The sequence below is a fragment of the Equus przewalskii genome, chromosome 24, assembly GCF_037783145.1.
Source record: "Equus przewalskii isolate Varuska chromosome 24, EquPr2, whole genome shotgun sequence".
Lineage (NCBI taxonomy): Eukaryota > Metazoa > Chordata > Mammalia > Perissodactyla > Equidae > Equus > Equus przewalskii.
The window spans coordinates 33,399,822-33,420,927 of NC_091854.1; the positions used below are offsets into that span (position 1 = coordinate 33,399,822).

Consider the following 21,106-nt stretch of genomic DNA (forward strand, 5'->3'; position numbering starts at 1 on the left):
TGTCAAATGAACCAGAAAACACTGCTTAAATCTTGGTGAAGTCTTCAAAGTAAATATGATTTTCAAATCATAGGGTACTTTAACCATTGAGGACTTTAGGTCTATAAATAGTTCCCAAACATTAAACAAGCACAGAGGGAATAATGAAATATAACGATATTTTATATTAAAATATTCTGATCAGTAAAAAGAGAAAAATCTGATTAAATTGATTAAATATTTGATACTGCCATTTGCCGGAATCAGGGTCATGTTTTAACTCTAAGTTAATTTAAGGTTTGGACAGCTGACTTTTTTACAACATGGGAAAAACCTAAATAACTAGCCTTGTTGATAAAATTTATGCTACCAAAGTACACAGAGTTAGAAATAGTGAGTATATCACCAATTGTATCTATAAGATAAATATATAACAACAAACATGCCGACAAATTATTTCACATTAACAGTGCACTGCAAAAAAGTTAACTTTCAATCTTGCGTGAAGGAAAAATAATATACCAACTAACATATATATTTTTGTATATAGCTTAACCTTTTCAGAGGGCTAACCGTTTAAAAAAATCAACATATTAAATATTTTATATATCTCTTGCCATTTAATCACCAGTAAAAATTTATGGTGCAGGTGGTATTATTCCCATTTATAGGAAAGGAAATCAACGGTCAGACAGTTTTGTAACAAGTAACTTGTACAAGGCTACACAGTAAGCAAGCCATAAAGCAGTATCTGAACCCACACCTGAGTCAGAGCTTTAGCTTCTGCGGTGTAACTCAAGGGTTGGCACACTTTCTAGAAAGAGCTAGACAGTACATATTTTAGGCTTTGTGGGCCATATGGTCTCTCTTGCAACTAATCAACTCTGCTGTTTTTTGTAACTGGAAAGCCCTAGAGATGACATGTAAATGAATGGGTGTGGCTGTGTCCCAATAAAACTTTATTTACAGAAACACGCGGCAGGCCGTGTTTGCTGAATTCCGGAATAAAAGGTTAATTTAATTTAATTTAATTTAATTTAATTTGAGGAAGATTAGCCCTGAGCTAACATCTGCTGCCAATCCTCCTCTTTTTTGCTGAGGAAGACTGGCTCTGAGCTAACATCATGCCCATCTTCCTCTACTTTATATGCGGGACGCCTGCCACAGCATGGCTTGCCAAGCAGTGCCATGTCTGCACCCAGGATTGGAACCTGAGAACCCCGGGCCGCCAAAGCGGAACATGTGCACTTAACTGCTGTGCCACCAGGCCAGCCCCTAAATGGCTACTTTTAAATTAGCTCACCCTGGACCAAAGGTCTGCTGGTTAGAAAATGGAAAAGCTGCTCCTTCGACTTGACCAGGAAAGCATCCTGTTGCTTCCCTGAACTGGTCTCAGAGCATCCGTCGCATCTCAGAGCTGCCTAGAGACCACTGAAGGAGCAAGTAAAAAAAGACCGAGAACAGGCAAATAGACTCGTGTGCCTGTGGTCCTACTGTGCACCCTCCCAAGTGCACAAATTCCTCAGAACTTCATGATCATTGAGGAAATGTTCCCCAAGAAAAACCAGTGTCCACTGTGAAAAAAACGCCCTTTCCTTAGATACCACCACTGCACCATGTAGCCCATAAAGAGCCTTCTAGGTGGCACATGTGGACGGTAGGATGACCACCTTCTTCAGGGAGCACCGTTCCAGGAGAACGCCCCCTGTACGAACTGAAAAGATCTGGCCATTCTCTCTTGAACATTCAACAGGTTACACGCAAAAACGGCTTTTTTTATATCAGTTCAAAGAACATTTATCAAAATCTACAATGACCCAAAAGAGTAATACTACACAACTAATCTCAGCCCGGCATCATAAGTGCATTAAGAGCCCTATATACACAGGGGAAGAGATTGTTTAAGTACAAACTGAAAGAAATAAGAGCACAGACCTATGGTGAAAGTTACAGACTCCACAGGGACTGAAGAATGGGAAGCTAGTTTTTGTAGGTTCTGAGATCTGTCAAAACACAGATTAGCTACCTGTCAAAAGGATTCCTCTTGAAGAACAATCAAAACAGTGAACTAAGGACGTGCAAATTATTATAGAAATGTGCCTCGGCAATCCAGCAAATCCATTGTCTGTCGTTTGAGGAACCAAAGCATTTGACTTAACTTTGCACAGGAGCAGGGAGTTGTTTTTCAGAGACTTCGCATGGCACAGATGAGCAGGCACAAACAATGTAATGCTGTTTGTTATTAGACTGTCACTATGTGCGTGCAGCCAAAACATTTCCAAGAAACCTCAGAGGTACTGAAGCAAACACTTAGATGGGGAGCCAGGGAACTGTCCATTAGATAGAAATTTCTCTTTTTTTCTTTAACCTCTTACACCTGATGATCTTTTGCTTTATGAAGCTGAAAGGTGCTTCCTTCTCATTCCCAGCATCTCTTACATCTGTATTGGCTTTGGAAATACTCGAGAGAGCAGATACCAAAAACCTGAAGCAGGTACAGGCAACACTGAACCAAAACTCGAACGCAATTCAAACTGTTTACCAAAACGGTGACACGCTTCCATCTCACGGAGGACGAACACAGGAACGTGGGGTGACGCGACAGCTACACACCTGATGGACCTTAGAACTCACCCATTCCCTCTGGTTAGCATCAGGAGACTTGCTATTTCCTCTCCAAATGCAGAAATCTTTCAGTAATGGGAGAGAAATTTGTTTCCGCTGAGAAGCCTGATTCACGCTGTGAGAGTGCGATGCCACAGGACGTGTGCCCTGAGGACCAGTGGCACGCCTCCATTACTGTGTTTTTCCCCAATTCAGCTTCATTTGGTTTGTGACTTTTTCTTTTAAATTGGAATTTTGAATATTAAAATGTAGTTTGCTAAAGAATACAATGAACATTTTTCAGAATTTGGGACTTCAGTATGCCTTTTTTTTTTGGAATTCTGATTCCATGTCTGTTTGCCCAATTACTGAAAAGGAGGATAGACATCAATTTGTCTTCATCAATGGAATGGATTACTTGAGAAGATCCTTGAAAACATGTAAAGTTAAAACTTGTTACAAACAAGTGCAGGCTTTGGAGTCATCTAGACTTCAGCCACAAAATAATGAGACTCTAAAAAAACCCCAAAATTACACATATTGAAGAAAATAATGTATGTAAAGAATTTAGCACAGTGCTTAGAACATAAGTACTCAAAAAAAGTAGATAAACTGTAAATTTTATTTCAATGTTCTGAAAAGGAGTCTGATGGGTTAGCTACCACTATGACTTCCATTTCAGAAAATAAGTCTTGAGCTTTAGGTTTTAGAATTCTTGCTCCTCAAAATCCGATCTTACTTTGTCGGTTCTACTTTCCCACTAGTATCTTGCACGTGTCCCCTCTTGACACTGATCGGCTTTGTCCTTCCCTCCTACACGCCCGGCTGCCGACATTCCTCTCCTTCAGTGGACTCCCGAGTCTGAGCTGCCGTGCTCCCTCCAGTCTACCGACTTCTCCAGCTCAGCGTCTTCTAGATGGCTTTCGAAGCGTCTGTTTCTGCACCTAAACACACTTCTCTTTCAGGAAGACGGTAAACTTCCTGAGGGCAGATGTCACCTTAGCATTTCTCCCCTTAGGCTCAGGACTGCATTAGGCTCCGAAACTTTTTCATGTTATATCATCATAGTAACTGAGGTTACGTCATACTTCCACCAACCCACGGATAAACCACTCCAAGCTTTCTATAAAAACAGCTTTACTATCTATAAAATGGGAATAATAAGACTAACTGACTTGGGACAGATATATTCAGAATATGCAACATGAATGCTTCACACTATGCAAGTATCTTAGAGTCTTAACATACAATAAATATAAAGGACAAGAGATAAGAGTCAATTTTTTTTTAAATACATAATCTCTAAATAAGAAAATAGAATAGAGACCTAGGAGTAATTTTTCTTACCTTCTCTCCCCATAAAAAAAACAAAAAGGGGCCATTCCCTGTAATAACTTTAAATGCTACTTAATATTTGACACACTACCTCCCTAATTCAAATCGCAACACTCTCTTTGTTCAACACTGGATCAATTAAAACGATGAATGTTTAACCTATATCCACATACGCAAACCTGAAATATTTTAAAGTACATAAAACCACTGATATTAGAGCAGCATAAACCCATTTGAAATAACATGTTTCCAAGCAAGGACAAAAGAAAAAGTAAATTCTCTGCAGACTGAGGGCTCATCCTTTATCATCCTTTGTATAATTTTTTGTAAAATATGCCAAAAAGAGACATGAAATAGAAAGATGCTTTTAAAATTAACTGAATGCAGAGCAGTAAACACAACATAAAGACTATTACAGAGATTAAAATACTTTGGAGTTAATACATATCTATGTATACATAAATAGAAACCTTTAATAAATGTTGAATATATTTATTATGAAAATCATGGAAAATTCATCCTGAGCAGGAACACTGGAAAAGTAACTTATATATAACACATAAACATACATCTACTATGAGACACATTTATAGCTAAGAACACTTTTTAAAAACCAAGTTCATATATTATTTGAATAAAATGCAAAAGACACAGAAATTCCTACTGACTAGATATACTCTCTTCAATTTCTGGAAAACCCCCTGTGAGGATGCTGGAGGGTTTCTCCCGGGGGTCTGAGGCCGGGATGGCAGCAACTTCAAGACGTGAGAGAGAGATTAAGGAAATGATCAGGGATGGAAGGTTATACGCAGGAGACTAAAGCACATGTGCATTCTTAATCTGGAGAAACAGAACTTAAAACCAAGAAACTTCCTGAAACAGAAGGGAAATGAACAAATCACTCTAGAGGGTCTGAAGAAAAGCAGGTAGGGTCCACGAATATTCAGGATCATTCCTACGGTGCCTTGTCAACACACGTTTGAGCCACAGTATTGAAAAGATGACATTTAGACTGCTGAAAGCAATTCCAACTATAGAATGTGAGAAACACAGTACAGACAGTTGTCACCATAGGGAATCTGTGACGCATCTACTTAAGAGCTATAACATTTCCTCTAAATCAAAATTATGAAAATTAGAGACCATATAACTCAGGACTCCAACGCTAAGATCCTCAGAAATTATATCTTAGGCAAAAGGAAAGTTCTTATTCAATTATTTGATAGCATAGCCAGGAACAAGGTTTGCTCACTTAAATCAGGAATGCAGCATACATCCTGCTGTTGCAGTAGAAATAACCTAATTTGCGTGTGTGCTGCTGAAAATAAAAAGAAAGGCTATAACGTGATGTCTAATCTCTGAGTTTACAATCCCTCCCTTATGCAGTAACACTTAGGCAAGAAGACCCCTATTACGTCTAAATGTTCCACATATTACCTAGACAAAAAATAAGCTCTGATAAATTAATTTCTTAAGAGTCAGGCAAAAGTAGCCACTAAAGAGAGTATTTTACTGCATGGAATTATATTACCAATCTAGCAATGATTTCAAGAACTATATGTTGACAAGAAGTCCCTGATAATTCTTCCAAGTACTGAGCCCCCACCCCAAGTAATCTGAATTTGTAGGTTTAGATGAATGGGACCTCAATCACAATTAGCTAATATTTCAGGTGCTATTTTACAATTCAGAGAAAGGAGGCTTTTGTTTACCCCGATTCCTCAATGATATTCTGCTTTCAGCTACAACAAAATGCTGAATGATCAGTTTTTTTAATTAATCAGAATAACATTGTTCTAATGTAAATCATCTTCCCTTTTGATTATGGCAAAGTCACAAATAACAACAATCATAATAAATGTCCAGGAGATCTGCTTCTCAGTGACAATTCTGGAAGGAGAGCATACTGCACGAGTGCAGTGTTAAGAATTTTGGCACTGAAACTACTCGTAGATTCTTGACAGTCTGATAAACTGCTCTACTTTTCAAAAACATTAGGGAGATGATTCCATGAAAGGAAATTTTTAAAGGATTGTTTCTAACATATAATTGCCTTGCACAGGCATATGTACGCTTGCTCTCTCGCTTAAGATAAATGCCTTAGCTTACTATTGTTCAAATCTTTAAAACTGCATTCTGCACCACCATCAGACAGCTTACGATCGCATTCGGAAAGGAGCACAGACCACAGAGGCACAGATCTCTTACCTGGGAAACCCCCCTGGACCATTGCTGTGCCAGCGTTCCCTTCAGGGCATCTGCACTCCTGATCACATTCAACGCTGGAGGCAGCTCAGAGCCTCACCAGGCTCTGTCCTCTCTCTTCTGTCGACCTTGGGCCTGGTTTTTTCCCCCTCAGCTTTTATTCTCCTTAAGGGCAAGTTGTCACTCTACTTCTATCATGAGAAGCAATCAATTAAGCTACTCCTCAAGCTAATCTGTCAGCAGGTGACAGCTGCCTGGAAGAGTGTGCCCGGAGAAGCAGAATCCTTGGTTCCCACATCTGACCCCGGATGCCTCATACTGCCGACTGGCACTCAGTCACCCTGCGCCAGGATGACAGCTCTATTTCAGAGCAGGAGGCAGGATAGCACGGCCACTTATCTGCGGCCAGCTTCAATTAGGATCACTTTAATGACCCCGTTTTCCCGCTGAGAAAGAGGTGATCACATTAGTTGCATCTTTCGAGTGCAGATTAAAAGGAAATGGCAGTTGGTTTTAGCCTGTCCGAAGTGCGGGGACAGCCATCAACTGGGTCCCTCCTTACTGCTCTCAGCCCTGAATCACTTTCATAACAAAGAAGCTGGTGAGCAGACCGAACGCACGGGGTCCCCTAGTGGGATGCATTTGTGTCTCAGCAACATTCTAAACATGCAGTAAAGATGCTACCGGAGCAGTCAAGGCTTCGAGTAAGATTTCTGGGGGAAAAAAAGAATATGAAAAGAACCAAAAGCTTCAGAGAAATCACTAGAGAAATGGCTGAGGTTTCTTAAACTTCACTTAAAATGCTACATTGCAGTCCCACCCCCAGTATACCTGACTACAATCATATATCCAACTGCAATTGCTTCAGAATTCTCTTTCTATCAATCACTGCAGTATCTTCCGAATTTTCTTTGTAAAATCTAGAGTAAGAATTCATCTATCTGATAATTGATCACATGGATGACTAATATAGCCTGAACATAATTTAAATGCTGCTCAAAAGATCTTAAACAATTTTTTATTTATAGTTACAATAAATGCACCCAAATTATACCAAGGGCTAAAGCCTGAGAAGTTTTCAGAATAAAAAACCCACTAAAATAAAAAGCAACGTTCACCAGTCTCCAATTATAGGGATGGAATAAGAATTCTACTGATTTGACTTAATTATCAAGATGAAGGGTCCAGAAGAGGATGATGAACATAGGAAAAGAGAAAAAGAATTTACATAAAACTAAAAAATTAAACGTTAGCCTTTATTTCTTAATCTGTCCCCTCCTATTCTGCACTGTCAAAAACAAAAAAAGGAAAAAGGAGAGAGCAAAAAAACCCAAATACTTAGTAAAATGAACATGGAAATACCGCTACAAGGCACTAATGACACTGATGAATGCTGTCTGCTTGTTTGGGGTGAACATTCTGGCATTCTCTAAATCCTGGGTAATAAGTGCTGTTGACTGTAGTGACATCTATTGGCAAGGCAGAGATCAACCACAGAGCCCACAGTGAAACAAAAAACAAACAAAATTTTAAGCTAAAAAAACTACTAGTTGCTCAATAAATCTCCGTTGATCATGGTGGGTCCACTTCATGTTAAAAATTGGTATGGTGCACACAGGAAGGGAGTGCCTAACTGTGGCCCTGCCACCAACTGAGACCGAGATTGCAGCCCTGACGTCTACAATGACTGATTCTGTGACTTTGGCCAAATTAATCACTCTGGGTGTTAGGATTCTTGACTGTGAAATTAGACCAGACGAGCTTTAAGGTTCTCAAAACCCACCACCATCAAGGCAGACACTGAGCTACGTTTATTCCCTTCTTTAAAGGAATTTGCTATTTGATCGCCGTCCTCCTTTAACATAAACCTTCTTAGAATGAATGTCTTCACTGTGCCTTACAAATGTGGTTCTTTAAAATATTTAACTTTGCAATAATTGTAACAGCTTTATTTATAACTTACACAACATAAAATTCATCCACTGCCTGCACACAATTCAACGATTCTTAGCAAATTTACAGAGGCGTGCAACCATCACCACCATCCAGTTCTAGAACATTTCCAACACCTCCAAACATCCCATCAGCCCAAACTCAACCCCAACTCCAGGCAGCTACTGACTTGCTTTCAGTCTCTATAAATTTGTTTTTTATGCACATTCTCCATAAATGGAGTCACACAGCATGTACTCTTTTGCATCAGGCTTCCTCTACTTATATAACGAGAACGCATCAGTATTTTGCTCCTTTTCATTGTTGAATAGTATTCCACTGTACGGATATATACCATTTTGTTTATCCAGTTACCAGTTGATGGACATTCGGCTATTTCCAGTTTTCGGCTATTACAAATAATGCTGCTAGGAACATCCATGTAAGAGTCTTTGTGTGGACATATGCTTGCATTTCTCCTGGGTATACCCCTAGAAGTAGAATTGCTGGGTCATATGGTAAACTTACGTTTAACTTTTTAAGAAATTACCAAACTGTTTTCCAAAGTGAGAACCATTTTACATTCCCACCAGCAGTGTATGAGGGTTCTAATTGTATGCCTGTCTTTTCACTAAAATCATTCTAGTGGATGTGTAGTGGTTTTAATTTGCATTTCCTTAATAATTAATGATGCTGAGCATTTTCATGTGCTTACCAGCCATTTAGATATATTCTTTGTGAAATGTCATTTCAAGTTTGTCCACATTTAAAAATCGGTTTGCTTGTTGTCTTATTGAGCTGTAAGACAATGCTTTTTTCATTCCAAATAAATCTATTTTATTATACAAAATTCAAGCGGATTAAATAAAGTTTAAAGAGGAAGTTTTTTCCTCAAAACTACCCTCTCAAAGCAGTTTCGTATACATGCTTCTGCACATTTTCCAATTAAAAAATGCTAGGGGTTCAGCTTTGGCCTTAGAAATTGGCTAAAACCTGCTCTCTGGCTTTGGCCTCTAGAAGGTCAAAGGTCTGAAAGATGTCTGGACATGATTCAGGCGCCTCTGAACAGTGCAGGATCAATCGTCCTGGGACAGCACAGATCAACAATAAAGACTGAACTGTGTATTAACGGCAATAATTCAAACAAGGCTGACATCTCATTTTACTGTTACTACTCAAATTAGAATTCCTGTGTAACTTGAAGTGGAAAATTTCTTAAGTGTTTGCTATACTGAAATTCTATCAGCTATTGAAGCATAAATGTTTATTATTATAAGACTAAAATACTACAAATAATTAAAGATGAGGATGAAGGCTGCTAATTTTTTATATTAAAAAACTACTAAATTTGGGGTCAGCCCGATGGCGTAGTGGTTAAGTTCGCACACTCCACTTTGGTGGCACAGGGTTTGCAGGTTCAGATCCCAGGCATGGACGTACACACTGCTCATCAAGCCATGCTGTGGTGAGATCCCATATACAAAAAGCAGAGGAAGATTGGCACAGATGTTAGCTCAGGGCCAAGCTTCCCCTTCCCCCAGAAAAAAAGAAAAGAAAGAAAAATTAATAATTTTTTTAAAAGGTTAAACAGGAAAATATATTGACAGCTAATATGAATATTAAGATAATTAATTCTACAAAGAACATTACAACCTTCGTGAATCAATAAGTGTTCATAAATATTTAAATACTATAAGGCAGAATAATAGAGATTAAGTTATCTCATAAGTTTTGTAATACTGTTCAGCAACTAGCACTCATATTAAACAAAGTAGCCTTTAAAAGCTATATTTTTAGTTTTTAAATTCCTTTTTTTTTTTTAAAAGATTGGCACCTGAGCTAACAACTGTTGCCAATCTTTTTTTTTTCCCCTGCTTTATCTCCCCAAACTCCCTGGTACATAGTTGTATATCTTAGTTGCAGGTCCTTCTAGTTGTGGCCTGTGGGACACTGCCTCAATGTGGCCTGACAAGTGGTGCCATGTCCGTGCCCAGGCTGGGAACTGGCAAAACCCTGGGCTGCTGCAGCGGAGCGCACAAACTTAACCACTAGGCCACAGGGCTGGCTCCTAAATTCCATTTAGACCATGAATTTTTCTCAAAACATTCTCCTGTGTATTCTTTCTGCATTGGGTGGAATGAAGTTAAATGTCAACCCTACAACATTGGAATTCCACGGGAATGAAATATTACAAAATCATATATAAATACTTCCATGACAATTTCAACTTTGGTCCAGAGAAGATAAAGAATAGGAAGAGAAAATGTATTAGAGAAAAATGAAGTACCCCCAAATTCTTCTCTTCTAATAATCTCAATTGAAAGAGAAAGTATAACAGCACCACAGTAGTGATGCAACGGTCATCAGGAAGCAGTCCACTGTGGACAGTGACACAGCATCACAGGGGTGATCAGGGAGCAGTCCAGTGTGGGCAGTGACAAGCATCACAGTGGTGACACAGCGGTGATCAGGAAGCAGTCCACCGTGGGCAGTGACAAGCATCTCAGTGGTGACACAGCGGTGATCAGGGAGCAGTCCAGTGTGGACACTGTTAATCACGTACTGTGCCTACACAATAACTTCAACTCCAAAGAACTGACTTCTAACATTTTTCAAAATTAAATTATAATAATTTTTGGATAAAACCTTAATATATACTTATGCCAGAACTTCATTCCATAATGGAATATCTGGCCAACACTGAAGAATTTTGTATTCAAGGGCCGTAGCTAGCATTTCTGGAGAACTTCCTCCACGAGCACATTACATACGACCTCTCTCCTAGTGTCTCACCACCACCCAGTGAGAGGAGTACATTACTACCCCCCTCTTGGAAATGAGAAAACTAAAGAGGTGCAGTTTGTTCCAGGTCAAATGGCTAGAGATGCTTAGAGATTAAGTGACTTCCTCAAGGCTATATTATGTACTAATTACACACATATATCGCTATGATTGCTACTAGTGAAAAATGCTGCAGTAAACACCTTCGTAGGTATATATACACATATATCACATGGATCCCAGGAGCAGCCCGGAACACCACTCATCAAGCCACGCTGTGTTGGCGTCCCGCATACAAAGCAGAGGAAGATCAGCACAGATGTCAGCTCAGCGACAATCTTCCTCACCAAAAAAATAAAAATAAAACAATAAAAAATAAATGAAAACCTGGTTGAAAGAAGGAATGCCAACGGGTTAGAAAGACCCCACTGTGGTGAAAGCATTTAACCTCTGGGACCACAATGGAACAAAGCAGGAGATGGTGGCCTCTCTCCCTGGGGACAGAAACTTTTAGATAAAGGGCGGGGTGGTATACTGGGAAAGAGGTCAGCTGTGTTGGACGGAATGCTCTGAACTAGACGGAGACCACAGCACCGCAGGAAGGGAATCCCGCATCCCTGGGTCTTCAGCCAGCCCCACTGTGACTGTGCAGGTCACTACCCTCGTCATCAATGTGCACCAAATACTGAGTTTCTATCATGTGCCAGGCCAAAACAGAGAGGGCCACTAGCCTCATGGAACTTACAGGTTTAGTCGGGAAGACAGACATTAACCCAGTAATTACATAATAATTACATTTTGTTAAGAGCTATTAAAGAAAAACACAGGATATATATTAGAATAAGGAGTCAGACAAGTTTCTCCAAAGAAGGTGAGGTGACATGAAGCTGAAGTCAGCAGAAGAGATGACGTTTCCTTTCAAAGGCTCTTTTGTAGATCAAGTGCGAACGCATGAAAGAGCTGAGGAGGATGTGCGGCACATAGTGGGTACTCACGAAACGTGACGAGCCCCATACAGCTACCAAAGTCGTGGCAAAAAAACAGAAAGAACACTACAAATGTGGGAGAGATCAGAATGAAGATCATCCACACCTGTTGATCTGCCGTCAGGAAGAGATGACAGACAGACAGGATAGCAGAGCGAGGTTAAGGCTCGAAACCTTAAAAAGGCTTGAAAGTCACCAGGTGATGGTGAACTGAGGACCACTTCATGCCCTTAGTGATTCTGAGCCTTGACGAGACAATCTAGTTTTAAATTTAGGTATCAGAGACTATTACCATAAAGCCAAGTCAACAGCTCTGCGCCCTCGATACCTCCCTTTGACAAGCTGTGCAGGTGTGATGATGGCAGTTTTGTCAACAGCTAAGCATTTATGTGGATATTGTTTCTTAACTGTTTTGTAATTCTCAATTAAAATTCAAGCAATTTTCTTTCACTTGATGGCTATAAGACTTCTTATGATAATTTGACACCAGAATGTCATGAAATATTTTCAACTACGCAAGATAAGTGATCTATGATATAAATGCCTATTATGTACCACACTCCCTATATTGGTTGTAACATTTAATTCTCACAACAATCTGAACAACAATTACTATGCTTATTTTGCCAAGTACATCTCTTTCTTCTTATCAATTCTGTGTTGCTAAGTCCAATGGCTACTTCTGTCTCCAGCCTCCTCAACCCCCAAGCATCATTCCGCAGTCGAGCACTGTGTTCAACGACAGAACCCTTCTTGAAACACATTCTTCACTTAAACTACCTAATTCCATAACCACCTGGAAGTGTTCTTATGTGAGGTGCTCCTTTGCTTGCTTACAGGGCACGTGTGGGGTTCGCTGCTTGCTGCTCTCTACATACTACTCCTCAGTAAATTCACCAGCTCCCATGACTTTTTTTTCTTTTGAGGAAGGTTAGCCCGGAGCTAACATCCACCACCAATCCTCTTCTTTTTGCTAAGGAAGATTGGCCCTGAGCTAACATCCGTGCCCATCTTCTTCCATTTTTTATTTGTGGGATGGCTGCCACAGCATGGCTTGACAAGTGGTGTGTAGGTCTGCTCTGGGGATCCAAACCAGCGAACCCTGGGGCTGCATAAGAGGAGTGCGGGAACTTAACCGCTGAGCCACCGAGCCAGCCTCTCCTGGGGACCACCCAGATCAGTGGTTGACAGAATGTGGTCCCCAGATCAGAAGAATCAACCTCACCTGGGAACTAATTAGAAATGTAAATTATCAGGTCATTCCAGATTTAAGGAATCAGAAACTGGGGGTTTGAACAAGCTCTCCAGGTGTTTCCGATGCACACTAAAGTCTGAAAATAATTGAGCTACATTAGTGTTTTTCATACTGCAGCTCACAACTCATTACTCTGTCAAGAAATAAACTGACCTGCAAACAGCATTTTAAAAAATTAAATGGATTGAATAGAAAAAGAATAAAGTTCTTACATAAGGTAAGCAATACTTCAAGAAACTTCTGTTTCAATTATATATACATGTTTGTCTGTGTATACCCATTTATACTTGGTTGATAAGTGAAATATATGTTACTGTAGATCACAGTCTGAAAGAAACAATCTGATTTACAGGATGGCTGTAGAAGCCAGCTCTCTGCATGGATCTACATGGTGACTGTAGAAGCCAGCTCTCTGCATGGATCTACATGATGGCTGTAGAAGCCAGCTCTCTGCATGGATCTACATGATGGCTGTAGAAGCCAGCTCTCTGCATGGATCTACATGATGACTGTGGAAGCCAGCTCTCTGCATGGATCTACATGGTGACTGTAGAAGCCAGCTCTCTGCATGGATCTACATGATGACTGTGGAAGCCAGCTCTCTGCATGGATCTACATGTGACTGTGGAAGCCAGCTCTCTGCATGGATCTACATGGTGACTGTAGAAGCCAGCTCTCTGCATGGATCTACATGTGACTGTAGAGGCCAGCTCTCTGCATGGATCTACATGATGACTGTGGAAGCCAGCTCTCTGCATGGATCTACATGATGACTGTAGAAGCCAGCTCTCTGAATGGATCTACACGATGACTGTAGAAGCCAGCTCTCTGCATGGCTTTACATGTGACTGTAGAAGCCAGCTCTCTGCATGGATCTACATGATGACTGTGGAAGCCAGCTCTCTGTATGGATCTACATGTGACTGTAGAAGCCAGGTCTCTGCATGGATCTACATGTGACTGTAGAAGCCAGGTCTCTGCATGGATCTGTGGAAGCCAGCTCTCTGCATGGATCTACATGGTGACTGTGGAAGCCAGCTCTCTACATGGATCTACATGATGACTGTAGAAGCCAGCTCTCTGAATGGATCTACATGATGACTGTAGAAGCCAGCTCTCTGCATGGATCTACATGACGACTGTAGAAGCCAGCTCTCTGAATGGATCTACATGTGACTGTAGAAGGCAGCTTTCTGCGTGTCTGGTTCCTCCTTGTCATTCAGCTCTTATCTTGGCCTCATACCCATTCTGCTCAATGTTGCCTGCTCTAAGGCATTTGTCCTCATACTACCTTGTTTTATTTTAGTTATTTATACTATTCATCAATATTTAAACACCTTACTATTTATGATCTCTCCCTCCCACTAGAATATAAGCTAATGAGAGGAGAAATCTTGTTCCTTGCTGTGTTCCCAACAGTTAGAACAGTGTCTGCCTACCTGTAATATCCACTCAATAAACATTTCTTGGCAGGAGGAACTTTATAAACAAGTAATTTACCAAAGTTCATCTAGGTTGGATTTCACTACACTTTAAAATCATGTGTATCTCATGCCTGTGATCTCTCTGATACAATCCTGGTGGTGTAATGCTTGGGTCCACAGTCCACTTCATAGTCCTGGACCATGGGAAAGTGATGTAACTATCGTTTCACCACTGCAAAAAGGAATGCTTAGTTTGGCGACAATAAGAATCCGATGAAACATTGAGGCAATCTACTTTCAGTTTTGGATGGATGAGAAGAGTAGTCATTTCACAAGAGTTAAGGAACAAAGAAAAAGCCATGGGGTCCATTTCAAAAAGAAATAGAGGAAAGCTAGAGCCTTTAGGGTCACTCACATTTAAATGTGAACCACCTAATACCACCCTGTACAGTTCACTCTTCTGGAGAAGGCTAACAGTAAATAAACGGGAAGGGAAACGTACAGCGGGAGGAAAAAATGGGGGAGCAAAACAAATGGAGAGGAATGTCATATTCACAGCCCAAAGAGGTGAACTGGAGAACCTGCACAATGCTACGGCTAGAAGATGACTTAGGTAATAGAAATCTTCTGCATTCGGTGTAAACTGGTGTGCTTCCTGAACCCCACTGATGCCGTGAAGGTGTCTGTGCACGTGTGAATACACATGTACACATGATCGTGGAACTCTGGGGAGGGTGCTGCTGCTCTGCCTATCTTACAGCCTCAAAGTGCTATTCACTAGATACCCCAATCACATTGTGCCTACTTCTGCCGGAAAGGGATTTAAGTAATGGGAAGTACAGATGACAGCACAGGCTCTGGAGGCAGAGAGCCGGGGTTTAAACTCCATGCCACTATTTACCAGCTGTGTAACATATTCCTTAATTTCTCTGAGACTCAGTTTCTTTATTTGTATAATTAGAGACCTCCCACAGTTGATACATGCACTGAGTTAATAACACACGGGAAAGCCTGGCACACAGAGAGCAGAGTGCTCACCAGGCATCGCAATCCTTATCCTGAGCTCTTCAAATGCTTCTCCTCTCATTCTCACAGCAGTCCTATGAAGCAGGTTATTATAAGACATCCCTTCCCCGCTCTAGAGAGCAGCTGTGACCCACGAGGAGGTTAAGTAACTAGTCCCTGACTTCACAATTAAGTAGGAGAACTAGGGTTAGAGTTGTCTTAGTCACAGCCTAACAGGTTTCCTAACAACCATGGAGATGTGGGTGTTCCAGCATCCCAGAAAGTATGAATAACTGACAAGCCATCTCCACTCCGCAGCAGCTCTCCAGTATCTGTACTGGCACAGGGGTGACATCACACGTGTGCACGTCATCATGGGTAGCTCTCTGAAAGAAGCTGAGGACCAAGGCACCATGGTACATTTATCACATTTTGTTCCCAGGCCCTTACAGCCTCCCGTCCAGGCCGGTGACCCCACCAAGAAAGAAGGAGCTAAGTTTTATTCATTTCATAGCAAACTCGCTTAACAGTGTTAGTAAAAAGCAGTTGGCTTTCAACAAAGATTTGGTGAATAAATGAAGAATATACTGCATGAGAAAGGGCTCTGTAAAATCAGAAAGTACAAACCAAGTTCTCATAAAGTTGACTAAATCATTATAAACTTATATTTACATATGATATTTAGAAAAATATAAAGTTATAGAGTCAACTTAATAACAATAATCAATAACAGTAAGAGCCGTAATACTTGAGGATTCACTTCACGGCAGGCTAAAGGTCGCACTGCCTCATCTGCGTCCTCACCACAAGCCCGAGAAGGACGGACCATCGTCCCGGGGAACACGGCTTGCATAAGGTCACACGCTAGGAAGTGCTGGAGCCAGGATTTTAACTCTTTCAATTTCTATATCAAACTCCTTTTCTATATTGTAGAAGGAAAAAGATTATTTTTTAAAAGATATGTGTTTCACAAGCCATAAAATTCACCCATTTAAATACATAATCCTGTGGGTTTTAGGATATTCACAATTGTACAACCATTATCACAATCTAATTTTAGAACATTTTCATCACCCCCAAAAGAAATTCCATGCAAAACAGCAATCAGATCTAACCCTGTATACTTTCCACGCATAAAAGAAATCCAAATTCTTTTAAATAAAGCCTCCATTAAATATACATATGAACGTATATTTGACACAGCTAATGCAAAAGAAAATCACGAAAGCAATTCCAAAGGAGAAAGGACGACTTGGGGGCCTTCACTGATTTTGCGTGATGTTGAGCAACATCACTATCCTAAGAGGATGCTTGAGCAGAGTGAGTCAAGAGCTGAGCAGGGCGAGTCCAGAGCTCACGTCCACATCCCACCCAGGTTACTGTGCGTCAAGCTGCAGTTTCAAGGACTTCTTAGTGCTTTTGTATTCACAACCAAATCGTAAGACCAGGAGGGAGTGTAGATCACATAGCGTACGCCCAGCGCCTTTGCTGTTCACTCTAGTGTTACATAGTGTCAAGAGAGCAGCTTAGGGAGATAAAGTCACCAAAGTTATGGAGACGTAGATTTTCTTTTTCAGCATACGTTCCTGCACATTTTTTAAGAACCCAGAGCATTGTATTTGGTAATCTGCAACACTCATTAAAGTACAATTTAATAAATTCTGCACCCACTTCGAATAATGAGAAGGAACTCACTGTTGGTAAACACGTCTCCGTCTTCATTTTCATCACTGTCATCAGATGGGGCCTTATAAGGAGGTGGCAGCTTCATCGGAGGAGGGGCAGTTCCTCGCCTCTGGAGATGAAAAATTTGAGAGAAGGGTTAACTGCCTTAGCACAATCCTCTTCCCCAAGGACAAACAGAGTAGAAGGATGATCGGTAGATATCTTGACTGTATCCAACTTCAGTCACATCACGAGGATTGTAAAACAAGTAAAATTTATTCTCTTTTGTTTATGCTACTACGTAAAAGTGACTCCGTGAGGTAAACACACCAACACAAAAACAGGAACTCAAAAGCACAGTTTTTAGGACTGCTGACCCGCTCAGAGGAGTGCGCTCCTTTCCCCAGTGAGAAAGCCAATTATACATATTTTCTTTATACTGTTAAAGCTTTATTTCTTTGTTACTAACCACATAATCCAAATGAAAGACATTTCCGAAATAAGCCTAAACGTAAAAGCCACCCACTGTATTAATTCTAGAACATTTAAACTTTGTATTCAATTGTAGAAGGCACAGATTTCATTCTTAAAAAAATATTTGAAATGAAATAAAGATTTTTCTAACTGAGAAGTTATTCATCCATAATCTGTAGATAGTCAACACACATTTCAATGTTTTAAAAAAGGAAGAACTCTTTATGATGAATACTTTTTGTATTTCTGTGTAAGTATTCTTTAAATTTACACACCAAATGATACAGCACAGCAACATTTAGTTCAAACAGACTGACTTAAAGTAGAACAAAACTCTATGATAAGATTACCTTCATGTAATGTAGACATTTTCTTGAACGCTGGGAAAAATAAAACATGCCAAACTCTACGGAGAGATCCAAGCTGCTAAAAAGAATAGGAGCCGATATACCCAAGCACTCGGCAAATACCAGAATAACGGCGTCAAGATTTGTTCTGCCACAGGATTTCAACACAGGACATTCAATTATGCTTTATATGACCAAACCACTAATAGCAGGATACACTTCAGCAAATGGACAGCGACTGGTCCATTACAGAAAGCAGGCATGTAATAAATGCCTCCAAAATAGAAAACACTATTCAGAATCCATAAAGGAAAACACACACTCCAATTTATTTAAGATGATGTTTAACCAAAGCAGCATTTCATATATATGCAGAAAATCCAAAAATCGAGAAAATCCAAGAGTGATGAAGGAAGAGAAGATGCCAAATACAAAATGCTAATTAAGCAACAAAAAGATTCAGAAACTTGATCAGTGTTGCTTTAATTCTTGCTTGAAAAGCCTTAAAGGTGAGTTAAATGAAGAGTAAAAAGGCAAATGAATTCTTTTCAGTAAACCTTTTCCTCAGAGCCAGACCATTCTAGGTCAAAGACAGTAAATAAAGACAGGCAGCTTTTAAAAGAATATTAAGAGATATGAATCCTCTTTGATAGCACTTCTGTTATATTTAAGGGGAAGCTGCTCATGCAACTGATTTAACTTCTACCAATACTCTCAAAAAGAAGACAGGACACTCACGTCTTGTTCCCCCTAAAGTCAGAAAGTGCGTTGCGAGCTGTCTGGGCATCTTTCTCCTGCACTTGAGAGAAGGGTGTAGGGAGGGCCAGGCTCTCCGTGGCAGAGAAGGCTGGAGCAGGAGATACACAGGGAGGCTGGGTGAACATGGTCTCCATGAGGGCTGAGAACACAGACGGTGTGGTATCCTCGGCTCCGAGGACAGTGCCTGGCACAGAGGAGGCCTCTCTTAGCTATCTGCTGAAGGAGTAAATCACTGCTTGTCAGTCATGCTTCTCGGGTCTCCTGACGTACTAACTTTTAGAAAAATGACAATGATGCAAATGGTTCTCCCCCAATAGCATTGCATATTAGTTTTGTCTGGTAGAGATGCAAATTATTTTAGTTCTGTAGAAAGGATAACTCCAAAGGTTACGGCTTTATTGCCCTGTAAGGCATTAACCAGTTTTGTACCTAAATTGGGATCTTACTTGAGCATTCTTTCTTTCAACAGTTATAAATATGTCACTCTCTCCAATTCTCTCTGAACCAGGCTAACCATCTGGTTAGCTCCCTAGTTAATGAGTTAAATAGAGATTTGGCACCTGCAGACCTGGCATAACTTTATAGGCCATGTGTTCATTTCTCCTTAAACCACACTTTGTCGTCAGGTGCGGATGTCCCACTGCGACGCTCAAACAGCTCAGCTCCCAGAACCAGTTAAACAGTGGCGTCTGAGACGCAATCACAAGCGGTTACGCCCAGAGATGTGATTTCTCGGCTCCCACAGTAAATCCACAGTGGCAACAGAACTTTGTCTTTTTGACTCTGTTTCTCTGTTTTTTATTTCCAATTCTAAGTTTTTGTTTCTCATTCTAAGCCAAGTTTGGTTCTGATCTGCATTTGGGCAATAAATTACTTGTCGTTAGTAGCAGCAACCAATGAGACTGTTTTTATGGTCCTGACAGTTGAGTGCTATTTGTTGAGATGATGAGACTCTATCACATGTTGGTTCTATAGGGACCTACTGAATCTAACCAACAGACAAATCTACTCAGTAGGATCTTGGTTCTACAGGGATCTATTCTCTATCGGTGGAGAAACAACAGAGAATGCGTTTGCCAGTCTTTCTGTTTGCCTGCTGGTGTTTCTGTACAAGAATGTGTCCTCGGTCCACTGAGAGAACAGCTTTTTGATGTACAAACCAGTGGGCTTTTGCATTTCTGTGTCTACTTCTGACATACGGCTCAAGTTGTAGAGAAGCTGAAAGCACTCTATGTATCTGAGATGGAGAAAAGCCCTTGTCTCTCACTGTGAGTGTGAAATATTTTCATATCTTCAGAGGGTATTAACAAACAAGATGTAAGTCCCCTAAAGAATTTCCTTCAGATTAGTTTATAGGGACTAATAAACATTATTTAAATCTAATAGTCTCTAAATTCTAATAAACTTTAAATAAAAATTTTAATAGAAAAAGTCTAATAAACTCTATTATTCCTAATAATAGTTTTCCAGAAAATAGTGAAACTAAACTTCTATTACTTTAGATGTGCAGCCTTTTAATTTAAAAAAAAAAACAAAACTTTTCACAGAAACCAATAACTCAGAAGCATTTTTATACAAGAATCCAGATTCACAAAATCAAAGTGATTTGGTCATTTTAATTTAGAAACAGCTGTACTTTCTCCCTGATCTCCTTGGTCTTATTGGTGTGGAGTATAAAACAAATATATGACTATAAAAACATTTATACCAATGTTGCATGATACTCACGTCTACGTGCTATGCATGTAGACACACACACATACATTCGTATATGTAAGAGTACCACACATACTTACACATTAACCTGAGAGTCATCAGCCAGTTCTAAGGCCCAGCACGCTGTGGAACAGCACCGGTGGAACGCTGTATTATCTGCTGCTGTTAACAGTGATCAGACAGCATGCGTCCTCCAACACTCCAAGTGCCAACAGGTCTCAAGGTCACTCTGACCTCTGCAAAATGCCTTCATGCGTTCCCCTGAGCCCCAGAGTCTAGCACGCCCGGATCCTTCACTTGGAATAGAGGTCGGATCTTTCACTTGGAACAGAGGTCGGCTCCCTATCAACCTTGCTGAGGTGTAATTTACATGAAATTAAGTGTTCTCATTCGAAGTACTCAGTTGGAATAGATACATTTTTATAAGTTTAATATGACTATATTTTAGGGACTATTATGTTTGGTGGGAGACAGCATTTGCATTTGTGCAACACCTAAAAAGAAAACAAAGATAACAGAAGACGGCTTGTCTACTAGTTAACATCTCCCAGTCGTGAGTAGTGGCCACAACTCCTTCAGGAAAAAAGAGTACGTGAAATACCGCTGAAGAAAAAATTAGAAAGAAAGCACAATGGAGCC

General features: G+C 40.3%; 1 protein-coding gene across 11 annotated transcripts in view; it reads right to left on the reverse strand.

Moving 5' to 3' along the window:
* The window catches only part of PATJ (PATJ crumbs cell polarity complex component), a 303,918-nt gene that overhangs the window by 160,717 nt on the left and 122,095 nt on the right, over positions 1-21,106 (reverse strand). For all 11 annotated transcript variants that reach the window (XR_011532436.1, XR_011532435.1, XR_011532437.1 and 8 more), the window contains one exon: positions 17,202-17,301. Coding sequence is in view for 8 of the 11 variants with exons in the window: in XM_070592216.1 (XP_070448317.1) it covers positions 17,202-17,301 (100 nt within the window). In the remaining 3 variants the exon portion in view is untranslated. The remainder of the gene's footprint in view (positions 1-17,201; positions 17,302-21,106) is intronic.